Raw genomic sequence first — 25,913 nt, forward strand, 5'->3', positions numbered from 1 at the left:
TTCAACAATACAATGAGGTCACGTCAACAATCCATCAACAAATTGCCTGTATGTGTTTTGGGTCCATGTTTACCTTTATTTCACATTAAAATACGGCAAGCCTCGTTCTGGACAAAAAATCTTAGTCCTCGGGTTGAGATTTCTCTATCTTACACAACCAGTAGCGATAGATTCTATTAATATAGACGTATGCAATACAACTTGTACTTTACTGTATTTCAGATGGTCCCATCATTTGTGACTTACAAATAAAGTGATCCAAATAGACGAGTTCTAATCGACATACATAGTTCTGCATGTGTATACCTATATTTTATTCCAGAGAATTATTTAAGGGCGGTGTTTTGGTTTTGATTTTATATAACGTACTATCAACGGCTAAGGTCATTTAAGGACCAAGGGCAGCGGACCAGGAAAGATACACAAGAATATATATCCGCTAGCGTGGTCCAAAGACTCGACCAAAATAATCGTATTTCTTCGGATTTCACAGGTTATCATACGCTTAAGGCAGAGGGATTTTTCCAAGCAATGATTACAAACCACCTCTTAAACCTAAATTAGTCTTAACCTAAAGCAAGATCTTGACATGTTATAAACAAAATAGTACTTTTTTTATTTGCAATGTTTGTAAGTCATTTTATAACTGAACTTAATATTATGAAGTGATGCTAGAACTTTTCAATTCCTGTCACATGACCCTCGATTTCACATTTGTATACTGTTAAAATAAGACTAATCATTCTACGATGGTTTTACATTGTCACAACCATCTTAATTAACTGTCGGTATGCCTCTCACCAGCCAGTAAAAATGCAATTAAGCTCCACATGACCAAGGTATGCGATGATCTTTTGATAATTTGTCATTTCGTAACATTCAGTTCGGTTACAAAAGAGATTTACAATTGACATGAAAGTATGCATTTCGAACGCCGTAAGAGATGTAAGCGTTACAAGGTAATTTGCTGAATCAATTATAAATCGCAAAGGGCTTGCAACGTGGTCAATGGTGTCAGATAGCAAGCTTAAAGCAGGTTGAAATCTGTCGTTGTCCTAGATTAACGATCTAGACGTATTTGAAGAGGCCGACGTGGGACAGGTTATCCAAGTTGAAGCTCGTCACAAAAACAAAGCCGGACAATATATATATAGTTGAAAGACCTTGTCTTGCAACGTTTCGTGAAGTTGGAAACGGCAGAAAGACATTTGTCGTTTTGTCAACATGCCTGGTACTCCATACATAACGACGTCATGCATGTCTCTCTCTATATATATATAGCTAGTTAGTCCGATTTAGAGTTACCCAAAATGCACATGTACTTGTTCATGTAAAAAAGGGAATTATTTTTACTTTTTTTAGAGTGCTGATCCAGGAAAGAGTGGAGAGTAGGGAGCTGGGATTCTGGAGTTAAAACCATCCAAACTGTCATTGAATTACGTGTATCTTAGAAGTCTAATGTTGTTGATAGGCTTAATTGTGGACCACCAGCCCTTAAAAGATTTTGTAAGGAGTTAGCCAGTGGCTTTTACTACCTTAGCTACCCCAACTTTTAAACTTAGTTATCGGACGTCAAAGAAATCAAATTGTTTTGGACAATTCAAGTGTAAATGGTGGCCTCTCAGGCATGGTACATGTAGCTAGGCTAGCTATCGTCTAGTCATAGGTTTCCGTGCGTTATATATTTCTGCGCAGCCATTTTATCAAGCTATATCTCGTTACTATGTGACCTGCTGGACACTACACAAGGATATTTTTTGTATACCAAACGAAGTTTTGTTCGTGCGGGCCACTATGGAGAATTTACTTTTAGTGTATATAGCTATATTTCTTTGAACACTAGTACTAAATCAAAATAGACACACGTTACGGAAACTCCGACGGGAGAAAGTTTAAAATTGTTGCATCTGATTTTTTTTTTAAATAGAATTTTCTGTTGCTAGTTTTTTTTTCTATTAGTAGATTGTGTACATGTCTATTACTGTCATCCGTAATTTCAACATTTTTCTACCGATATGATCAGGCATGAGTGCGCGGAAACCGATAACACAGGGATCTAAAACTGATGATTAAAGGGAAGTAACTGTTACAAAATATGTCGAAACTAAATAATCTATAGTTATGCGGTATTGACAGTCACGCAGGATACAAATGCTTTTAGTCGTTTTCTATGGGTTGTATTGCCTCAACCTGATTTTTATTTTCCTTTCTTTTATAATTAGCACGCATTAAATACAAACCGAAAGTAGCGCCGGAAGTAGCATTATGTTCTGCGCAGGCGTACAAACTAGTAAACTAAGAAATAATTGTTAATTCAGTCAGTATCTTTACTTGTGAACTTTGTACCTGTCGCTGTCCTCATATACAAACAGTGTCATGTTGCGCATACTGGGTCGAGCTACGGTGAGTATGTTTATCAGTGCTTTTCACGAATGCGTTGCAAGAATAGCTTTCATTGACAGAGAATCTAGAACCTGATCGATTAGCTGCGCTAACGTAGCTTTCCGATGTCAGACGAGAGATTCTTTTTATATATTGCGTCGTCAGAGGCCTAGGAGGCCGGGTATTAATATAAGTACTACTAATCGATCATAACTGTGAAGATAAACAATGACACTTGGTAATCTGCATTATGTCACTTAGATGTACCCATGCGACTTTCCAGTCTTTTTAAAACAAGTGGTGAACACGTACCGATTTCTTAAAGTTTAAGCAATTCACTGACTAGTTAATATTGGATGTTTGATTAACCTGCGACTCATCAGCAGCGAGTCATCAATATGTAACAGGAGAAAGAGAGATATGCAACAGCCAGAACTGGGTTCGAACCTGGAACCCTCTAGATCTCTACTATTTAAATTGAACTATCTGGTGGTCGATGATCGACTCTGCTACATTCCTCCCTCCTTTTTCTAAGTCTATGCCCCCCGAAGACACAACTATAATTACAACCCAGGTTCAGGTATCCCCTTGCCAAGCGTACCCCAAATGCTTGAAACAAGGGTTGGCAAGCTGGCCAATTTTGTGACAAGAGAGCTAGAAGGTAGGATTGTAAGTGATCATAAAATGCACAAACTGCAAGCATTATGTATACTGCTTCAAGTTTCTGGTGGATTTTCCACCACTTTACATTCCAAAATTGATCCAAAGATGACATCTGTGAAACCATTTTTTGCTTGATTGCCAAAAATGATTCCGAAACATTAAGTGAAGCTGAAACATGCACTTACAGTATATGTGTATAGATCTGTTTCCTTTAAATGATTCCCCTACCACTCCCATAAAGTTTAATATGCATTTCAACAGGACTAATTACCTAGATTTGATGTGAAATGTATTTATAAAAAAACAATAAAAAAATATTAAATAAACAAAATGTTATCAACGTGTTCTATTGTAAAAATTTGGCAGAGCTTTAATATACACGTGATCTATGATTTGAACTCTGGGATTGTTGAGATTGTTGCATTGGACATATATATTGCTCTAACTGACTTGACTTCCTGCAAGGTCAACAGCTGAAGTGTTCTGGCCCAACTTTGCTTAAGTTATTGTTATATTCAAATATATCCAAATTGAAATTAAAGGGGGGAGGGGTTACAGTATAATATGAAAAACCAGTGTAGTGGGAGATAGAGTTCCGTAAACGGTCTTAACAGTTAGTATTAGCTTACCAGTATTCCTTTATATATAATCTACTAGGGTGCATCTTTTCAGGACCCTGTAATTTATTTGGAATAATCTTTAAAGTAGGGTTGTCAAACTGGACTCATCAATAGAGAATTTTACAATTAAGCTAGTTAAACATGGAGCTCGATCCCTATAAATGTCAGACTATTCAGTTATTGATTTTGATGACTGGGTTTACAGTCTTCCAACTGAGTAACCACTTATCCGTTGACAACCCTACTTTAAAGTGTAATAATGTATTTTTTATACTTTGCTTAATCTTCCATGCATCTATCTTAAAATTTTGTATTCAGATGTCTTTATTCAGACACTGCATTCATTTGTAACCTTACTGCATGCACAGTAGGCTTCGTGTTTAGTTCCACTTCTTTGATATATAATTTATGATATGTTAAAAGCTCCATTTCCATCAGTGGGAAATCAAGGGTATTTGATGAACATGTATGCACATACAAACAGTGTAAGTATGTTTCAAAAATATTTTTTAGTTCAGTTTTCCATGCATAGCCGATCGGAAATCATAACAGTGTTCGAACTAACATAGACCCATGCATGCATAGACACCATGAAAATCACCATAGGTCTATGGGGAAAATTTAATTCATAGACCAAGTTGAAGTTAATCTCTAGGATGTGTGTTATTCAATGATAAATATAATAGTGTCAAACAAAATAATGTTTTTGTCCATTATTATAACACATATTTTCTTACTTTGATGATATACACCACTAAATATGCAAGTTAAATTTTCTTGGTAAAGGTCTGGTCTACCATAATTTCCGTAGGTCTATGACAAATTTATATATTTACATTTGCACTGCAGCCCACTTCATAAACATTACCAGCAAAAAATGAATTTCATTCGAGTATGAAAGCATAAACTCTTGTGACGTAACACGCGGTTTACTTATGACGACATAGATTAATCTTGTTCAATGAGAATCTTGTCGCTTCGCTTCGGATAACATGGAGAATGCCCCTATGTCAAACGCTCAAATGACTAGTTAGTTATTGGCGCCAATTTTATTTCAATAGGGCTGTTCCACCAATGTCGTTTAAAGGACGACACATATATACAAAACGCAGTAAATAAATTAGTTATTTAAGAACAAATAAATAAAATGAAACAATTGTTCTATAATAAAAATGTAAATACATTTGTATATGGATTGAACAGCGTTTTTTAATTTTTATGCCAGTATGAATGCAAATCGGTTAGATCCATATAGCAGGCTTCATGCAATATGGATGAAACCGATTTGCGTTCATACCGGCATGTAAATTTAAAAAACACTGTTCAATCCCTATATAAATTTTAAACTCTAAGACTGCCACAACCAATTGAAAACTTTAAACTTTCTGTATGATGTGCATACTTTAACACATATTTGTGTATACACAGTACAGTATATCGACGTTTATGGATGCATGATTGTAAAAGGTGGTCATTATAAATTGTATAGTCATGGTCCTTATCAAGTGTTATCTAGGTAATCAACTTCTTGTTTTAATATCCTCCCATATTGAAAATAAAAGAGGATTATATGATAATATAATGATGGATCAATCCTTCCATCTGAATGAAACATAAGTTTTACAGGTAAACCTTGTTATACTGCCACCATTTGTGCAGAGAAAATTTGGCATTATGAAGGGGTCTGGCGATAAATTGAAGGTACTGTATAAGGAAATTCTCAAAAAAAAAAAAAAGGGACATGGAAATACATGTTGGCAGTAAAATGAGATGACAAATGAAATGAAAGGCATTATATCAACATTTTACTGTACTTCTTCCACCTCTTCACACGAGACAAACACACTGTCTGTACGTCACATGGGATACTTTTTTAAGCTTCTGCTATCCTATATGGCTATACATTTAGTGACCTTGATCTAGTTCTAATTTACATATCTCTGAATTCTACCAAGGAAGGGAATCGAGCAGCTCAATCGAGTTAAATTATAATGTTCAACATCTTGTTGTCTGACACACTGAAACACAATACATACTAACATGTTATTAGATTAAGTGACATCATTAAATCAATGTTTTTAAGCAGTAGAAGAAAATGCAAAGAACATGTAACATTATCAAGTGACACCCTTCTATAAAAAAAAAAGTGGGGGGGGGGGGCGCAGTGGCCAAGTTGTTGTACGGCGTCTGACATTCTGCTACCACTTGAGCCCTCAAACACTGGGTAGCGGGTTCAAGACCTACGTGGGGCAGTCGCCAGGTACTGGCTGTAGTTCGGTGTTTTTTCTCTGGGACATCCTACTTTCCTGCACCACCAAAACCTGGCACGTCCTTAAATGACCATAGCTGTTAATAGGACATAAAACACAAACAACCAAAACCAACAATTGTTTTTTAGCCACAATTTAGGAAATATGATATTTATATAATGACAGTTATATTAACCCTTACACCACTGTACATGTATAGACCATAATGGACTTATCCATATCAATGCATGGTAGAGTTTATTAAAGTTACATAGGGGTGAAAGGGTTTAGTATACCATAGAATAAAAGCAATACATCACATTCACATATATATATCATGATCAGATATCTGTGATTTATGCATGGACATATTTACATACTAAAATGTATTACGTTCTCATGATCATTGCATGGCCTTATTTTTAGTTATATGAATGGTTATAAAAATAATCCAGAAACATGTACATCTGTAAAGTGCCCATGCTGTTCAGATCTTATAATGTACGTGTGTTTCTGATTATTTTAAAATCTTCTCATATATATATACAAAGCTCATAAAGTCAATATAGTACTCGCACTGTTTGATTTGCCTCCACAAAAACAGTTACTCTGTAACATATTAGATAAAGCATGTGGTAGGTAGTGCTTGCAACTGTTACATGCAAAGTTCTATCCTCTATTTATATGATGAACCAGTACATATAAAGGCACTTAATTACAGTAAATACTCATTCTTTACCGTACATGTATCCTTTTCATGATAGATGAATATACATAATTTGTACATAGTCGATACACCAGACAGATTGATAGCACGACTTCACAGGTGAAAATGTGGGACACTTCATGTCATGATATAGTTCACAAGATTCACCTATATAACGATAGGTATATGCTGCTCATGACCATTGAGAAGGTTAAAGTCCACAGTGATGATCTGACAGCTCTAACAAACATGATCAGCAATAAACCCACATGCTTACATGGCGAGTAGAGCTGCTAGGGTAATACTGTTAGTGCTACACTGCTGAAGATCAAAACTAGGTACATATGTGTGCTTTATCTAAATTCTTAGTATGACAATATTGACTTGTGTTTCATTTTTGATTTTAAGGTAATTTTGAATATCTTTACAATCCATGTATTATTATTAACCCTTTCACCCCTATGTAACTTTAGTAGACTCTACCATGCATTGATCTGGATGAGTCCATTATGGTCTACAGTGGTGAAAGGGTTAACAACATTGTAGATTGATGAATAGATCTGCAGAGTTATAAATGTATTTCATGAAATGTGTAATAACTATAAGGTGTATATATCTATATTTAGTTGCACCTGTAAGCCTGAATCTTGAGTTACAAACACAGGTCGTCTGTATTATAATTTGTGTCAGCTGGAGACAGTGGTACTAGGAATTGTGGTGTAAAGTCAGTATTTAAGATATTTATAGACTATTGCTGCTCTTTTTGTGTCACCTGCAATGCGAGGCGACATACATATACAGTAGGTATTACTTAACAAGATTTCCGTGCGATAACTTAAGTTCCCTTGGGTTGATTGAACTCAAACTTGGTACACAAATTGCATATACTAAAATAGCTCAGACAAATACGCATTTCAGAAGTGAACGTGCATTTTTGATGGAGTTATGCCCCCTTTATTTCCAAATAAGGGTATTGTGTATTAAATGCAAGAACGTTTTTATTTTTGAATCAATTCTTTTCAAATTTTGTACGGTAATAACTCAAGCCAAAACACGTACTTTTCTTACTAAAAGCGCTGAGCAGGTGACACATCCACTCCCATGGAATTCTTGTTTAGTTATCTCAACATACATGTAAGTTATTTAATGGCGGTGGATGTGTATAGTAATGTACATAGTGGATGAAACTTCATTTCAAAATATTTATCAATTGAGGAAGTTTCAAAAAACACCTTGCAAGTATATGTATATATATGTAGGTATACTTACAGAAATCAGAATTATATGTCTTGGTTGTTGACACCCTGACTATCCTCGATACTCTAGGGGTTACACTCACTTACGCTCACGATCTGCACCGCTGGAATATATGTCAAAGCAAACTTGAAGGCACAGGGCTAGCAAATTGATTGGTCTCAGGTAAACCCTGCCCAATCACTCTGCTGATATCTGTCCTTTGAAGACTATAGAGTTGCGACTCTCGACTTCAAAGCCAGTCAATTTTACTGTTACTCAACTGCGGGATTCTTTAGATGCACATCAGATTAAAGGATCTATTTTTTGATATTACAAGTAAAGCGATCCATGTCCCTGTGGATCAAAGCTGCAGTCTTCTTGGCTCATGCATTAGGTGGCACACACTGAGCCTTTAATTTTGTCCTGACATATTCCAGGGGTTTAGAGGGCAGAAGTGAGTGTTGCAATCCCTGGAGTATCGAGGATTGTTGGAAACATGAAACATTGCTTTCTATTTTAGAGTGCCCACCCTAAAAGGTAATGTTTTGTCTTTCTGCAGTCCCGAGGAATAGTGAGAGCTGTCCAGTGTACGTCCACAGCCATGACACACCCACCTCCAGGCAAGATGTTCTCCCTCCAGGCGTCTTTGCCCCGCCTTCCTGTCCCTCCCCTCGATCAAACCCTCAACAAGTACCTGAAGTCTGTCAGACCCCTGCTCAGTGATGAAGAATTCAAGAACACAGAACAGGTTGGTACTATTGTAATCATGATGTAATTTTACATATGTTACATTGACCTGTTGCCGTAGTTTTGGCAACACGTTGACGTCAGTAAATTATTTAAATTGTGTAACTTGACTTTACCTACATTTAAGGACATCCTACTATATCTGATATGATTTTATGTTTAATCCCCTATATATGTACCCTAATGTTACTTACGCCATATATATATATTTATCCAGTAAATGATATAGTCCAACTTGAGCTTTTCATTTTATTTTTCTTGCATATTTAATTAAATTGCCATGTATTTTTATTTGTCAACCTGTTTGTGAACATGGACATGTCCATTATATGGGTGACTACTGTTAAAAAGAAAATCTTAGAAATACATTGCATAAAATCTATAAAAAATGCTTAGAAATGATGTTTTTCCAAATATGGCACCCAGTTTTTGTGATGTATAGTATTACAAGATGTATGCTATTACATTAGTAACGGCAACATATTTTTACATCTCATTTCAATTATTGGTGCTTAAGCATCAACACAAAAAGACCATGAAATCAATTTTCATCCACTGTTACTAAACTTTCTCCCTGCTCATTTCATTACAATTTCTATTATGTTGCTTACTTAAATCTGATGTAATGATAAATTCACCCTAATCACGGAGGGCGGAGAAGGTGAAAATTTAACTTCAGCGTAAACTCCTTGGTATACAGTAGTATAATATCATTACTAATACATTGAGGTCATTTACTAACCATACATATTATATATAATTTTTATACATTTGATTTTTGTAAGAGTTACTTCTCTTAGTATGTTTGATACATCATATTTCATGCTGCTAATAAATGTTTTATTACATAGAAATTAAGAATTTCATGTACCTGTGTTATAATGCATGTATTTTTTGTACCTTTAAAATGTCATAAATTAAACACGTAAACTCGAAGTCAGCGTTTCTAAGTCTTATTTGAAGGTGTTTTTTTTGTGTAGACTCTTTTATAGTGAAGATACACGTGTAAGCTTTTATGTATGTATCCTTAAATATGTTAACAGTATCATGTAGCAGAAATGAAATGGTAGTATATATAATGATACTGAAATAAGTAAGTTCCTATTTAATCAACATAATGATTAGTCATTATGTGCAATAGGTGTATGTCATGTCTAAAACAATTAAAAACAAATTAGATGAAAACTGTGTTATTTCAGTATTTTAAAACATTAACAGACATGCTCATTCATTTGATATGTTCAATAGATAGTACAGGAATTCAGTAAAAATCCAGGACCCAAACTTCAGACACTTTTGGAACACAGAGCAAGTCAGGAAGAAAATTGGGTGAGTATAATGTTAAACACATTTGGTTTCGTTGTAAATTAGTGCTAAATGCAATGTTTATTTAAATTCTTGATATGATATGATATGATATGATATGATATATGATATGATATGATATGATATGATAGATATGATATGATATATGATATGATATGATATGATATGATATAGGAAGAAACTGATAACGTAACCCAACAAGTGTGCCATTTTGGTGAATGCTTCATAAGCTTTTACATAAGGCAATGTATTTTTTCAATACACGTACAAAAAACTACAGTCTGGTGTATATTGTCATGGTAAATTCCTGAACAAGGAGAAAAAATTGGTTCATATGATATGCTCCCACTATAATAGCTTACAATCGGCTATTAGAGCCCACTTTCTGGAACTATATGATAAGTAGAATGAAAAGATCACATGATTTACCATCTGAGTTACACCTGACAATTTCATTATCTTAAAAAGAAGGAAAGCATATGTTTGGTTTTTTGGGGGGTTAAGTTAAGACATTAAGAATTTTCATACATGTAAATAGCATTATAGACAGTGAAACTTTTTTTTTTTTTTAATTTTGCATAATATAATTAATACCAGCGTTGTCTACAAGTGAGAGTATGTGTGTAATGTCTGTTTGATATAGATGTAAAAAAAAAAAAAAGGAGAAAAAAAGATTTTTTTTTCAGTAATTAATACCACTGTATTATATTATGCATGCAATGCAGCAAGACTGTATCATGCTATCATTCTGAAATACATTATTGTATTTTGACAATGTTAACTTTCAGCTGTCGGAGTGGTGGATGAAGACTGCCTACCTTGAGTTTCGGTCACCTGTTACAGTAAACGTCAGTCCAGGAATAGTGTTCCCGCGCCAGAGCTATAGAGACAAGGAAGGACAACTCAGGTCAGATTCAGTAGATATCATTGACGTTTACAGCGGAAGTTAAAGAATCGTAACATTCTGTAAAATAAACTTGAATTGGACCTAAGATTAGCTGTGTGTTGACTTTTTAGCCCACCATCATCTGATGGTGGGCTATTCAAATCACCCTGCGTCCGTGGTCCGCCATCCGCCGTCCGTCCGTAAACAATTCTTGTTATCAGTATTTCTCAAGAAGTACCAGAGGGATCTTTCTCAAATTTTATATGCAGGTTCCTCTTGGTCCTTAGCTGTGCAGGGCAACTTTTGAGACTGATCGGATAAACAACATGGCCGACAGGCAGCCATCTTGGATTTTGATAGTGAAAGTTTGTTATCGCTATTTCTCAAGAAGTATCAGAGGGATCTTTCTCAAATTGTATATGTAGGTTCCCCTTGATCCCTCGTTGTGTATGTTTTATTTTGAGACTGATCATAAAAACAAAATGGATTAAAAGAAGAGCTAAACAGATCTTTCTCATACTGCAATGATCGATTCTATTTCTTTCACATTAAGTACTGTACTAGTAAATATGTGAGATGACAAACTCACTTTGAAGGTTGGCTTTCATACACATCAGTATTAAGTCTAGATCAAAAGTTACCTCAAGGTGCATTTACTGTTAACATGACTCGATCAAACAGATTAGAGGAAAGAAAAGATCGAACTGACAAAGAACTAATGAAGATGGTACAAAGGTGGACGCCAAGATCCCTCTGGGATCTCTTGTAATTTAATAGTCATTTGTTTTGATTTATTTGTTGGTGTAAATTGAATGTTATTTCCTGCAAGTTTTCATTTTTTTTTTTTTTTTTCCCAGATATGCAGCCAAATTAATTGCTGGTGTCTTGGATTTCAAGCTCATGATAGACAAGTAAGTTTTTTTAGAAAAAAAATAAACGAAAGTTTAACTGCAGTGACTAACCGGGTCTGTACAAGATCTGTTACATAGCATTAACGTATATATCATTCTACTTCTATCAGGAGGTCCACGAAGAAATGACCAGTATAAGGTGAATAAAAAAGCAGCTCACTACAACATATGAGTTGGTCCTCGTATTATGGAAAGTCATGTACTCACAAAATGATCTTTTTTTGGGGAGAACCACAATATTTGGGCCCAAACAAAATATCTGATTTCACATTAACTTGATTGCCTACAAGATATTAGTTTACTTTACTCTGTCTATAGTTATATGTTATATGTCTGTTTGTTAATAAGGCTAAAATAAATTACTTGTGTTTCCACTATCATCCTCAGAAAAAACAGGGTAGGTAGATTGGCAATTGGGTTTTTTGGGAAAATATTTTTACTATGGTTATATAGAGCAGGAGTTTTGACTTGAACAGTGCATTATCAATAAATGCCAATAAAAACTTTATGGTAGGCACGAAAATCTAGGGTGGGTAGGGGTAGCGGAAACAAGATTTTGTTTTGAGGCCTAAAAAAAAGTAACTAGCTATAGGTCGCCTCTGGTATTTAAAAAATCTAATTTTATAAATAATTCTGTTTTTCCATCTCTAGCCAGACGTTGCCAGTGGAACACATGGGTAAGAAGCCCCTGTGTATGACCCAGTACTACAAGATCTTGTCTGCGTGTCGTACACCTGGCAAAAAGTGTGACAGTTGGACCTGCTACCCTCCCGACCAACCAAACGCCCCAAAGAGCATTATAGTGGCTCACAACAACCAGGTGAGTCCATAGCTACTGTACAAAACTCCCTTGGTTTGTAACATTAAGCTTTGAAACATACTGGAAGCATGTTCCACATCCAGTTAAGTACGGTATGGTGTTCATGTTTTTTCGTTGAAAGATAGGTGATTTGACTACGTTAGGTATTCATTAGTCCTCCTTTGGAAACTGTAAAATGGGTTAAATACATACTGGCATACTGTAGGTGAATAATAGAATTGTTGAGGATAAAAAATAAAGGCTATTAGGATGATAAAGGTAAAATTGATAGTTTGAATAAGTAACAATGTCCATTCTGGAGGGTAGAATACTGTAAAGTTGCTAATATTCATGAGGGTTTTTAATTTTGCTGTTTTCGTAATTGCTTCAAAACTCACAAATTTTGTACCTCATGAAATGGTTTGATTTTGGCAAGAACATCCACATTTAACACGTCAGTGATGCCAGTTGAGTTGAGGCTTATACTGAGTCTACGGTAGTCCTATAGAATTGAATTTAGTTATAATTGGCACTCAGAACTATTTACGAGGTTCTCCAAAATGAGCTTAGACCAGTTGTACTTCGCGAAAATAAAACCCTGCAAATAAGTTAAGTAAACAAAATTATGAAATTTTGCACCCCTGAAATTGAACATTTAAGTGATGTGAATGAGGAGCTGTGTTCTGGAAGGTAAAATGTAGAAAATGATTTGTATGATGAACAATATCATGGAGGGTTAAAAAGATATAGTAGCAAGGGTGCTAGTGTTACAAAGGAAACTGATCTCTGTTGCAGTTGTTTGCACTAGATGTTTATGGTTCTGATGGAAAACCACTGTCTGAGGCCCAGATCTATCGTCAGCTGAAGAGCTTAGTACAGGAATCTGACCAGGTGGCCACGCCCGTGGGACTCCTCACCACAGAAAACAGGTCCACCTGGGCCAAGGCCTACAGCGAACTAGCCAAAGGTAACAAGTACTAAAATTACATATACAAACTATCAGTTCCCATGAAGATGCTGCAAAATCCAACATTATGCTTCTTATCCATGATATTATATACTGTGAAATCACTCATTTTTGTGGGGGTTTTAATTTCCTTGATTTCGTTTGTACTTTTCATCCACGAATTCATAGGTCCAAGAAGTAATAACAGGTTTGGCATGGAGATATTCCTCATATGAATGGTTACTTGTAGTCAACGAACTGATGTACACACAATTTTTTTTATTTTTTTGTTGAAACCCACGAAAGTATCTGATTTCACAGTAATGTGATGCAGTAGCAGTCCGAGGTCAATATATCTGTTCTCGGGTCGATAAATCCAGGTATCTACCAAAGTTAAAGGGTGCAATTGTTTTATTATTTTCAAAACAGTAATGTAAGCAATCTGAAAAAACCCACCAAAAAAGCCTCGAAAGCAGAACGGTGCATTGTTCGGAGACACATCATAATTCTATTTTTAGACACATCCAGTCCTTCAACAAAAATCATGCGCTCCAAGTCAATATCGGTTTTTATCGGTGGACACATGATGCACTCCTGGCCAATAACTTGTCGTGAATAATATGAAAAAATAATATCTGATAAAATTCAATACAATGAAAGGAGAAGCGATATTATCTTTTGATGAATACAAATGTATGTATGTTCTCTCAATATAAACAATAATCCTTTAACATCTAATTTTTGCTTTTTGTCACAACTTTATGTATTTATATTATGCACTTAGATTTTATTTCAACTTCAGAGTGAATCGTTTAAGATTTGTGAACTTGTACCGAGGATGCACTTTAGCTTTACACGAGCACACCTTTAGATGCATGTATGATACATATCTATTTAACTGTCCACAGATAAAGAAAACAGTGCCAGTCTAGACCGGATCAAGCACAGCATTTGTGTGGTATGTTTAGACAACAACCTACCACAGGACATGAGTGATGAGCGTAGCGTGGCCGCACGACAAATGTTACATGGTGGAGGTGATTGTCTAAACTCCGGCAATAGGTGGTTTGACAAGACAATACAGGTAAATCATTTAATTAAGACCTGTCTATACTGATAAAATATATATCATATACTGTATATGATCATTTGTAAATGAGTGTACTACTCAAAGAAATTATAAGATTCAGATATTGTAAAAAAAGACACTTGTATGTACATGTGTAGTTAATTAGACTGGCCCCCTTCTGTAGAATATTATATAGATATTAAGTTATTTACTTGAATGTCAGATTCTAAACTAAGGAGAGTTAACTAGTGTAGTAAAATGCAGTTGAGAAATTCTTCATAAAAGCTTAGGGGCTAGTAGGCAGTCTAATGTGAAGTAATGATAATCAGGTATCCTTTCTCTACCTCCAGTTCGTGGTTGGGAGGGACGGTATCAGTGGACTGACATATGAACACACATCAGCAGAAGGACCCCCAGTGGTGATGCTGCTCGACCATGTCGTTGCTTACTGGTAAGTTTGATTGTAATGCTTCAGTGACAGGTGCCTTAATGAGTATACACAGATACATAATGATAGGCTATATGATTATGCAATGACAGTGTGGTGGTTTTAATCTGTTTTGTTTGTGATTGGAATAGGCACTTTCTATAGGAAAGTAACTTTGTGTAGCAAATCAAAATACAAAGAGTAGCAGCTGGTAAAGAGCTACCTAATACCTATACCAGCAGTCCAAGGCCGCATTTGTTCATCATGATTCAAACGGTTGGACCGGTTGGACCACAGTTGTTCGTTTATGAAATAAGGCCGGATCTAGTAATCTGATGCTGCTTTCAGGCGAGCCTTGACAAAACCTTGTAGACCAGTCCAGTGTAACATATTCACTTCAGTCAGGCAAACATCAGTGGTAATTAGCTAGTATCTATGATAAATAATGATATTCAGATACATTTAATATACCATTGAACTTGTTTGTGTGTATATATATACTGCACACATAGTTATTATACCCCCGCAACGAAGTTAGGGGGGGTATACTAGAATCACCCTGTCTGGATGTCTGGATGTCTGTCATCCGCAGTAACTTGTCCGGAAAACTCCTCCTTAACGAACTGGTGGATTTCATTGAAACTTTGCATGAATGATCAGTATCTTATGTAGTTGTGCACCAGCATTTTAATTGGGATTTCGACCCTTTTTGATCGAGTTATGCCCCTTTTTGCGAAATACTTGTCCGGAAAACTCCTCCTTCATCAACTGGTGAATTTCATTGAAACTTTGCATGAATGATCAGTATCTTATGTAGTTGTGCACCGGCATTTTAATTTGGGATTTCAACCCTTTTTGGTGGAGTTATGCCCCTTTGTGCAAAATACTTGTCCGTTCAACATCTCCTTATCTAACAGGTGGATTTCATTGAAACTTTTCATGAAAGATCAGTATTTTATGTTTTTGTGCACTGGCATTTTGATTTGGGATTTCAACCTTTTTGGTGGAGTTATGCCCCTTTTTGCGAAATACTTGTCTGGAAAACTCCTCCTTAATTAACTGGTGGATTTCATTGAAACTTTGCATGAATGATCAGTATCTTATGTAGTTGTGCACTGGCATTTTAATTTGGGATTTCGACCCTTTTTGGTGGAGTTATGCCCCTTTGTGCGAAATACTTGTCCGCGCAACGTCTCCTTATCTAACAGGTGGATTTCAGTGAAACTTTGCATGAATGATCAGTATTTTATGTATTTGTGCACCAGCATTTTAATTTTGGATTTCAACCCTTTTTGATGGAGGTATGCCCCTTTTTGCGAAATACTTATTACTGGTGGGAGACTATGGATTGCTTTGCAATGCTTTGCCTTAGTTAAGCCTTTAACTTACAGTTTTGGTTTATATAGCAGGTGGGGTATTAGTTAGCCTTTGGCTTACAGTTCTAGTTTAATTTTGTTAATTTTCAGAAATGAATAAATTGTAGATTTATAATACCTTCCAGTCCCAAAAATTCTTTACAAAATATTGTGTGTACTGCATACTTTAGATCAGTTTTGCAAATTCTGTCACATAAAAAAATTGTTTAGTTATTTTCTGGTTTTAATTTGGATACAAGCTAAACATTCACAGTCTGCTAGCTATGATTGAATGTGTTTAATGGTTATATTACTGTACTAACAGTTGCAGTTCACAACAACCATGAAAACCCAAGAAATTAAATACACAGGTCATGTGATAGAGTAATATATTCTATCTTGGAAAAGAATGCCTGTAGTGTTGAAGTAATTAAAATGGTACAATATTTCTGTCATTTCAGTTCTAAAAACAAGTCATCTGGATCAGATTCCCCCGCTCCACCCACACCAACAAAGCTCACCTTTAACCTTAGTACGAACATCAAGGACATGATAGCCACAGCCCGGACCCAGTTGGATGTGTATGTACTGTTGCATTTACCTCTCCTGATCATTATACTTTCATTATATTTTACAATGTATTTTATCCAAGAAAAATGCTTTTAAAGTCAATTTTTCATGTAAGAAACTGTGTATAAAATTAATCACACAGTAAATGATAAAACAGTCTCTCAGTTATTACGAACACTTTACTATAAAATGATTGTACTTCGTTAATCTACATACGTTATTCAGCCAAATTTATTTTGCAATACATAGTACATTTCTTTACTACTAAGGTTTGTGTAAATGTCTATCTATGTATAGATCTGATTTGTTTTGACAATTGTGTTTGGTCTGTAGATTGGTGGACGATGTTGATCTTAATGTGTTCGTGTTCAACGATTATGGCAAGAACTTCCCCAAGTCACAAAAGATGAGCCCCGACAGTTTCCTACAGAATGCTATACAGCTGGCATACTACAGGTTAGTATAACTGGTTCTGTGACATGTAACTGATTCTATGACATGTATAGCTATATAGTTTATACCATCTTTTATCACAGCAGAGATTTCATGCTAGCTCAGCTGATTTACAGTGTTGAATGAGCTTCTGTGAGCTCTGTCATCGAATGAGCTTCTGTGAGCTCTGTCATTGAATGAGCTTCTGTGAGCTCTGTCGTTGAATGAGCTTCTATGAGTTCTATCTGGCGTTGAATGAGCTTCTGTAAATGAGCTTCTGTGAGCTCTGTCTTGTCATCTATCTGACTCTTTATTTAATTTTTCATACATCTGTTTGTTTTCCATTAGTTTTTCCATTCCTCAACTGTTTGTCAGTCTGTTGAAAACTTATGTCAGGAGAATAACCTCTTAACTGATGAAAACATATTAATAAAACTTCATTTATAGGCATACATGTATCTAACCTCTTTATGGGATTGTGCCATGGACCATTTCCAGGCCTCTCACCTCAAGGAAGACGAATCAAATGCGGTCGAATTTCAAAAAAAAAATCTTGTTTGGAGTATAACTTATCCACACTGTAATGAATTATCATAGATCAGCTATTTGCCCTAAGTAGATAATGTATTATCGCCAATTTTCTACCCTCAGTCTATATATATATAGTCAAAGTCAACAAATGAAGACCATTAGTGTCATAGCAAAGCTTTAATTCTTGTTACAGTTAACTAATGACAAGTATATCATCACTTGGAGATCTATGTATGCCGCATAGATCTGGTGTGAATCCATCAGTAAAGCTTCAAGTTGAAAACAGCTTCAGGGGTTAGATATTTATCTTGACTAGCATATTATTTCCAATTTGTTGTACCTTTTTAGCTCACCTGGCCCGAAGTGCCTAGTGAGCTTATGCCGTGGCGCGGTGTCCGTTGTCCATCCGTCATCCGTCCGTCCGGCGTCAATATTTTAAACGACTTTAAAACAACTTCTTCTTAATAACCAAAAGGCCTAGGGTGATGATATTTGGCCAGTAGCATGCTGGGGTAAAGGGCTATCAAGTTTGTTCAAATGTATGACCTTAACCTATATTCAAGGTCACAGGGGTCAAATATGTGAAAAACATTAAACAACTTCTTCTGAATAACCAAAATGCACAGGGTAATGATATTTAGCCAGTAGCATGCTGAGATGAGGGGCTACAAAGTTTGTTCAAAGAATGGCCTTAACCTATATTCAAGGTCACAGGGGTCAAATATGTGAAAAACATTAAACAACTTCTTCTGAATAACCAAAATGCACAGGGTGATGATATTTAGCCAGTAGCATGCTGAGATGAAGGGCTACAAAGTTTGTTCAAAGAATGACCTTCACCTATATTCAAGGTCACAGGGGTCAAATATGTGAAAAACATTAAACAACTTCTTCTAAATAACCAAAATGCACAGGGTGATGATATTTGGCCAGTAGCATGCTGAGATGAAGGGCTACAAAGTTTGTTCAAATGAATGACCTTCATCTATATTCAAATATGTGAAAAACATTAAACAACTTCTTCTGAATAACCAAAATGCACAGGGTGATGATATTTAGCTAGTAGCATGCTGAGATGAAGGGCTACAAAGTTTGTTCAAAGAATGACCTTCACCTATATTCAAGGTCACAGGGGTCAAATATGTTAAAAACCTTTAAACAACTTCTCAATAACCAAAAGGCCTAGGATGATGCTATTTGGCCAGTAGCATGCTGTGATGAAGGGCTACCAAGTTTGTTCGAATGAATGACCTTGACTTATATTCAAGGTCACATGGGTCAAATATGTTTAAAACCTTTAAACAACTTCTTCTGAATAATTAAGAATAACTTACGATATTTGGCCAATAGCATGCTGTGATAAAGGGCAACCAAGTTTATTCAAATGAATGATCTTTACTTATATTCAAGATCACTGGGGTCAAATATGTTTAAAACTTTTATACAACTTCTTCTGAATAACAAAGAGGCCAAGGATAATGATATTTGGCCAGTAGCATGCTGGGATAAAGGGCTATCTAGTTTGTTCAAATGAATGACCTTTACTTTTATTCAAGGTCACAGGGGTCAAATATGTTTAAAACCTTTAAACAACTTCTTCTCAATAACCGAATTCTTAGGATGATGATATTTGGCCAGTAGCATGCTGGGATAAAGGGCAACCAAGTTTATTCAAATGAATGATCTTTCCTTATATTCAAGATCACTGGGGTCAAATATGTTTAAAACTTTTATACAACTTCTTCTAAATTAGCCAAAGGCCAAGGGTGATGATATTTGGTCATTTACAGGCTGGGATGAAGGGCTACCAATTTTGTCAAAATGAATGACATTCCACCCATATTCAAGGTCACAGTGGTCAATACATGTTTAAATCTCTAAATGACTTGTTCTGTATAACCAATAGGTCCAAGGTAATGATATTTTGCCAAAAGCATGCTGGGTTGGAAGACTTTAAACTCTGTTCAACCTAATGTCCTTGTTCGCCATTCAAGGTCACAGGCATCATATGTTTAAATCTTTTAATAGGTTCTTATGAATCAAACACTGATATTCTGCTTGTAGCTGTATTTTAGTCCACTTTTAAGATTACAAGTGTGAGATTTATACCAGGTGAGCTATTCAGGCCCATTCGGCCTCTTGTTTCTAAACAATAGGCTTCATGAGATGAGTGGGAATTGTTTCAGCAAAACACTGTGGGTAAAAAGATAAGAAAATTTCAGAATTATGATCTTCAATGAATTGATAGCTGGGTTCTACTGATGGTATTCAAATTTTAAAGTTCATCTCTGAAACAAATTCATGAAAATCTCATTTATTGTTTTACTGCTGTTAAGAAAAGTTTCTTTCAACAGCCTCAGAATATCAAAATCATTTATATCTTGGTTGCTTCATTTGACTTCAGAATACACAATGAGCCAGCACCCCACTATGAGACTGGTACCCTGCGTATGTTCCACCTGGGGAGGACAGATACTATCCGGTCATGTTCCGAGGCCTCTCTGGAATTTTGTAAAGCTTTTGTGGACGCCAATACGTCCAAGGAACACAAGGCAGAGTTATTGAGGAAAGCGGTTCAGGCACACAAAAACTACACCAACGAGGTATGTAATACCAGTATCACACCAGGCACACAAAAACCACACCAGGCACACAAAAACAACACCAATGAGGTATGTAATACCAGTATCACATGTACACCAGGCACACAAAAACTACAACAACAAGGTATGTAATATTTGTATCACACCAGGCACACAAAAACTACACCAACGAGGTACAGTATGTAATACCAGTATCACACCAGGCACACAAAAACAACACCAATGACAAACCAGGCACACAAAAACTACACCAACGAGGTACAGTATGTAATACCAGTATCACACCATGCACACAAAAACAACACCAACGAGGTATGTAATACCAGTATCACACCAGGCACACAAAAACTACACCAATGAGGTATGTATATATATATAAATACCAGTATCACACCAGGCACACAAAAACTACACCAGGCACACAAAAACTACACCAACGACACACCAGGCACACAAAAACTACACCAGCGAGGTACAGTATGTAATACCAGTATCACACCAGGCACACAAAAACAACACCAATGAGGTATATAATAACAGCATCACAAAATCAGACCATCATCTTGACTATCAGAGTTTTCAGTTTCGTTTATAACATTAAAAACAACTCTAGAGCAAGTAGAGTAAAACCCCACTTCCTCAAACTCGATTCACTCAACCTATATTCCTGGAACAAAAATGTGTCCCCAACTCTTCATGGTGATAGTATTTATCCTATCAGTATCTATTCGTCTAATAGTTGTGACCTGTCATGCCTGACAAATATTTTACCTGTTTATCACACCGGCACTGCCGTCAATATGTCTTCAGGCACAGGCTGCGGTCCACGCTCATTGTGCTTGATTAGAGGATTAACGGCAGTATCATAAAGCAACTGTAAAGTTACCCTGTTGTAGCTGCTTTATCATTTTGTGTGCATTTTTATTTTTCCAGACAACGTTTTAACATCAATTATTTGGTGGAAATATGAATTCACTGAGTGTGTAAATCCATATTTTGGCATACAATATTAAGCGGAAATCACGTAGCGGATTCTTGACCAACTTTAAAGATATTCAAACTTGAATACGCCGTGATTGTTAATTTCGTTATCAAACAAGGATTCAAAATTTTCCTCATTTTAAAATGAATGAAGGGTTCCTTTCGTTTTTACATTTTGTAAAATTAACGTAGCCGATAACAGTATGGCAGACTATGTCAAAATGAAAAGTATGCTACACATGCAGCTTTTAAATTTTATTTACTGTCTTAATACCGGTGGCTATATGTTTTCATTGTTTAGCTGTTTTAAATCTTATTAAATGCAGTCATCTTGATTAAACTTCTTAATCGAATACCATGTATTCCTCGAACTATTGATCTGGACCCTACGAGGTCGAGTTAGCGGGGTTTTACTGTAAGTAGTAAATGAATAGGTTAATAGGTGCAGATATATAGGTGATGGTTGGTTAATTTTCAGATTTCATAATGATGCGAGGTTTACTGAGTATCTTTTTAGTTTTACAATTTGAAAATTGACTAACAAGAGTTAAAAATTATAGATACACATGATAATCAGTCATCACAAGTTTGGGAACCTTTCTCTCCCGCAACATTTAGGTACAATGTATATAAACATCTAGCAGAGTATATGTTTCTCTTGGGAATAATACATTATTCCTGTTTCCAATCGGGGAATATTCCCATGAACTATGACGTCACAGCGGAAAATGACGTCACAAAGCAATGTTACTTGATGTGGTTTTTAGAGGATCGACCAATGAAAGAATGGCCAGGGTGTTACACATTAGAAGGTAACAAAAAATGGTTACCAACTCCTAGCTGGTTTATCAATTGAGTTATGACTGAGGAAACCTAAAGTGGTTTTTGGAGAAACATTTTTAATCTGTAAGAGTTTTGAGCTGTTTTGTATTCATAAAGCATAAACAAGCATATTTACATGTAATGTATTTAGAGTTTGGGTGTTGCAGGTCATACAAGGAATGGGTATTGATCGTCACCTCATGGGACTAAAACTGGCAGCAATAAAGAATGGTATGAATGTCCCAGACCTCCATATGGATATGGCTTACACCCTCAGTACACACTTCAGGATGTCAACTAGCCAGGTACAGTGTACTAACCTTAATTATATCTCTTACTCTGAAAACTAGAATCCCATTTTTATCTCATACAGAGTTCATGGTCGACTTATGACCTCTTCCTTATATTTGTCAAATAAAGATGTTTCCAAATTTTTGTTCTATTTATGAATAAAAAGCACACTTATTTGCCCTTAAGGGTCTCCGCACCACTGTCAAAAACTATTACTATGTATTTCCAGCATGACTGTAGCTTTGATAAATTATTTCTGAAACAAAAACCATTCCCTATGGGACTTTAATGAGAAATATTAAGATGAAATAGACAAAATGTAATATCCAACTGTATTCTGGGTGTAAAACAGATCAACATTTATATCAATCCAAACAAAAGTTATTGGGAGGTTATACTGTATATACCAAAAACCACAGTGTCATGGGACAGGTATCCTTAATATAAGTTACAGGATCTCCTGCCTCATACTTCACCCGATGATGTCACATATGTACCCGTTATCTTAAGTTATTTGGTGCTTCTGTCTGAATATATGTCGTTTATAAAGTTGAGTAAATCTTACCCATAGAGGAGAGGTGTTTGCTTTAAATAAAACATTAATTTCACAAATTGGAATGGTCACATGAGAAGGGAGACAACTTGAGGATCCCTGTCCCATTGCAATGCTGTTTTTGTCTCGCTGCAACGAAGTAGTGGAAGCGAGACTAAGGTGTTGTTTTTACGGCGATAGCGGTGGCGTTAACATTACGTTTTTGCGTTTAACTTAGTTTCACTGAAAGTATAAGTGCTAAACCAACCAAATTTGGACTATAGATGCATCTTAGGTATTACATCTCAACACATGCATCAAATGCTGGATGCAGCTAATTACCTTTCATGGTCCATTGACTTTGTCAGCATCTTCATCAACATTAAGATTTTGTGTTTAAGTTAGTTTCTCTGATATGTGCATTGATGGTTTAAGCAGGGCACAGGTGAGACATATCAATCTGATTGGCTTGTTCCTATATATATAGTAACCTTCCATTTGGATATAACTAGCACAGCTGGACCTGGACACTTCCATTGTATAGGTAACTCAGTGGGTTAGACTGATAGTAAAACAATCTGAAGTCCAGGGTTCCAACCTTGGTCTAGCCCAGCTAATTTTTATGGAAAAAATATTTTGCGGTTTGAATATTTGTATTTGTTATAATTATGTATGACATCAAATATGATGTGACCTTGATCTGAATGACATTCTTTATGACTATGGATATGAAACAAATCTGTAAGACCATCATCAAAACAGACATTTGGTTTTCATAAAGATGTTATTTGAAACAAAATATAAGCATAGTGATTTTAGATATGATGTGATATTAACTGAATATTCCTTTGAATCAAAAGGTGCCAGCACACTCAGACTCAGTATTGGTGTTTGGTCCGGTTGTCCCTGACGGCTACGGTGTATGTTATAACCCACAGGAATCACAGGTAAGACATCTCACAGGTAGTGTCATGTTGTGTATATGGATTTATCAGTAGAATATACTAGTTAGGCTTCAAATTGCATCCAATTTGGAATGAATAAAAACGATATGTGATATAAATTGATGAGGCCGGTGATATCACAGGGGTTTATTACAAATGATATATCGATGTCGATCATAGTATGATAAAGATGTGAAATCTTTTTATTTCACATTCTGAAAAAGAACACTATTTCACATCTACCACGGAATTAGATTAGATTGCTATCTAAGTCCCTACATCTTATGACTAAAATTCTTTACATTCTGATGCATGTTTATAAAAAATGAAGTTTTAAGACAAAAAAAAAACTGGTTCTATATCTTTCCTCGATTGGACGTGAAAAGGTATGGGGGTCATGATCACCTGTCTGACCACATGTGTTTTCTCTGGGTACTCGGTTCCTCCCACACTGCATGCTAACATCCTGGCCAACAAGAGTGATTAATTAATATAAGTTGAAATAACTTGTTTCATAATTGTTGTAAAATAAATTAAGTAAATATATATACATTTTTTTTTAACTTTCACTTATAGTGAAATCTTATCAATATAAAAGGTTCTACCACTTTTTACGCTTCATGGATGATAAAACCCAAGTGTACTGTAATGTAAAACAACTGAAATCTAGTTAGATCATGTTTGTTGTATAATATCCTTGTATATTTGTTAGGTACACTTCGGAGTGTCAGCTTTCAACATAACTCCTGAAACAAGCTCGAAGAACTACATCAACATGCTGAGGAAGACACTGCTGGAGATGAGAGACCTTTTCCAGGGATCAATGAATTCCAAGCTTTAATGTATACTACCTCTGCCAAGTATATATTTTCATGCTAGATCTTTATTTGTGAAATATTTGGAGTGTATTTTCCCACAAAGCCACGTACACCAGTTATGTAAGGATATAAGCGATTATTAAGAGTTACCTCAATCAGCAAGTTTGTACAAGCCTAAATCTAGTGTTATTGATTTTTCTTCAGTACTATAGCAATGATAGAAAAATCAATCACTTCCACAATCCTTCCCATTTAAATATCTGGATTGTTATGCCTCTTAATTGATTGACACAATAAATGGTCTTTATTTTTAGATTCCAAGATTGATTGATGCACTCATGGGATTCCAGCAAATATAATTCATGCACGTGTTTGGTTGTTAGTCAGACTAGATACACATGTATAGATGCAAATGAAGTGAAAACACTCCTTTTTGATATATGAAGCTGAACTGGACAGGGTCAATTGCTGGCAAACACTGCTAGCTCAATTGGTAGAGTGTCAGTCTAGAGTTTGGAGGGTTTCAGGTTCAATTCCCAGTCTGGCCGTGCATATTTCCTTTCCTGTTACAGTGGTGCCTGTGACTAAATCTTAATTGTTTCAAGAACTCGGTAAATGCTTGATAAGGAGATACTCGAAACTGGGTTGTAAACAGTGTTTCGGGAGGCAAAGACTTAGATAAAGGAGGGAGGAATGTATATATAGTGGAGCTTGACTGGGCCAATCACNCTTGTCAAGGGGGTAAAATAACCCGGATAGAGGTAAAATAAAACGTATGGGGTAAAATTTTACTCCTTTCCAGGTTATTTTACTCCTAGACGTTTTATTTTACCCCTAAACATTTTATTTTGCTCAGTTCTGAGTATTTTACTCCTTTTCTAATCACCAGTGTGACGATCAGATAGCTGAACTGGTACATGCAGAGCATCCTTATAGAGTTCAGAGGGTCCCAGGTTCAAATCCCAGTCTTGCTGTGCATTTTTTATCCTGTTATATGAAAAGTGAAATAGATACATACTATGTTTGTGTATCTATTTCAATACTAGCCTCTAAGACTTGTAAGTAAT

The 25,913-nt window shown here is 35.7% G+C and overlaps 1 protein-coding gene across 1 annotated transcript; it reads left to right on the forward strand.

Annotated features, from left to right (window-relative positions):
- Positions 1 to 2,271: 2,271 nt before the first annotated feature.
- On the forward strand, positions 2,272 to 25,568 carry LOC110441945 (carnitine O-acetyltransferase-like). The gene is made up of 15 exons (XM_021485273.1): positions 2,272 to 2,403; positions 8,416 to 8,604; positions 9,852 to 9,932; positions 10,718 to 10,836; positions 11,673 to 11,726; positions 12,378 to 12,546; positions 13,321 to 13,492; positions 14,380 to 14,555; positions 14,891 to 14,991; positions 16,784 to 16,903; positions 17,226 to 17,348; positions 20,260 to 20,458; positions 22,429 to 22,566; positions 23,945 to 24,031; positions 24,741 to 25,568. The coding sequence occupies exons 1-15, from the start codon at positions 2,377 to 2,379 to the stop codon at positions 24,867 to 24,869; spliced, it is 1,884 nt and encodes a 627-aa protein (XP_021340948.1). The 5' UTR covers positions 2,272 to 2,376; the 3' UTR covers positions 24,870 to 25,568.
- The last annotated feature ends 345 nt before the right edge of the window (positions 25,569 to 25,913 follow it).

The sequence above is a fragment of the Mizuhopecten yessoensis genome, unplaced genomic scaffold (assembly GCF_002113885.1).
Source record: "Mizuhopecten yessoensis strain PY_sf001 unplaced genomic scaffold, ASM211388v2 scaffold1883, whole genome shotgun sequence".
Taxonomy (NCBI): domain Eukaryota; kingdom Metazoa; phylum Mollusca; class Bivalvia; order Pectinida; family Pectinidae; genus Mizuhopecten; species Mizuhopecten yessoensis.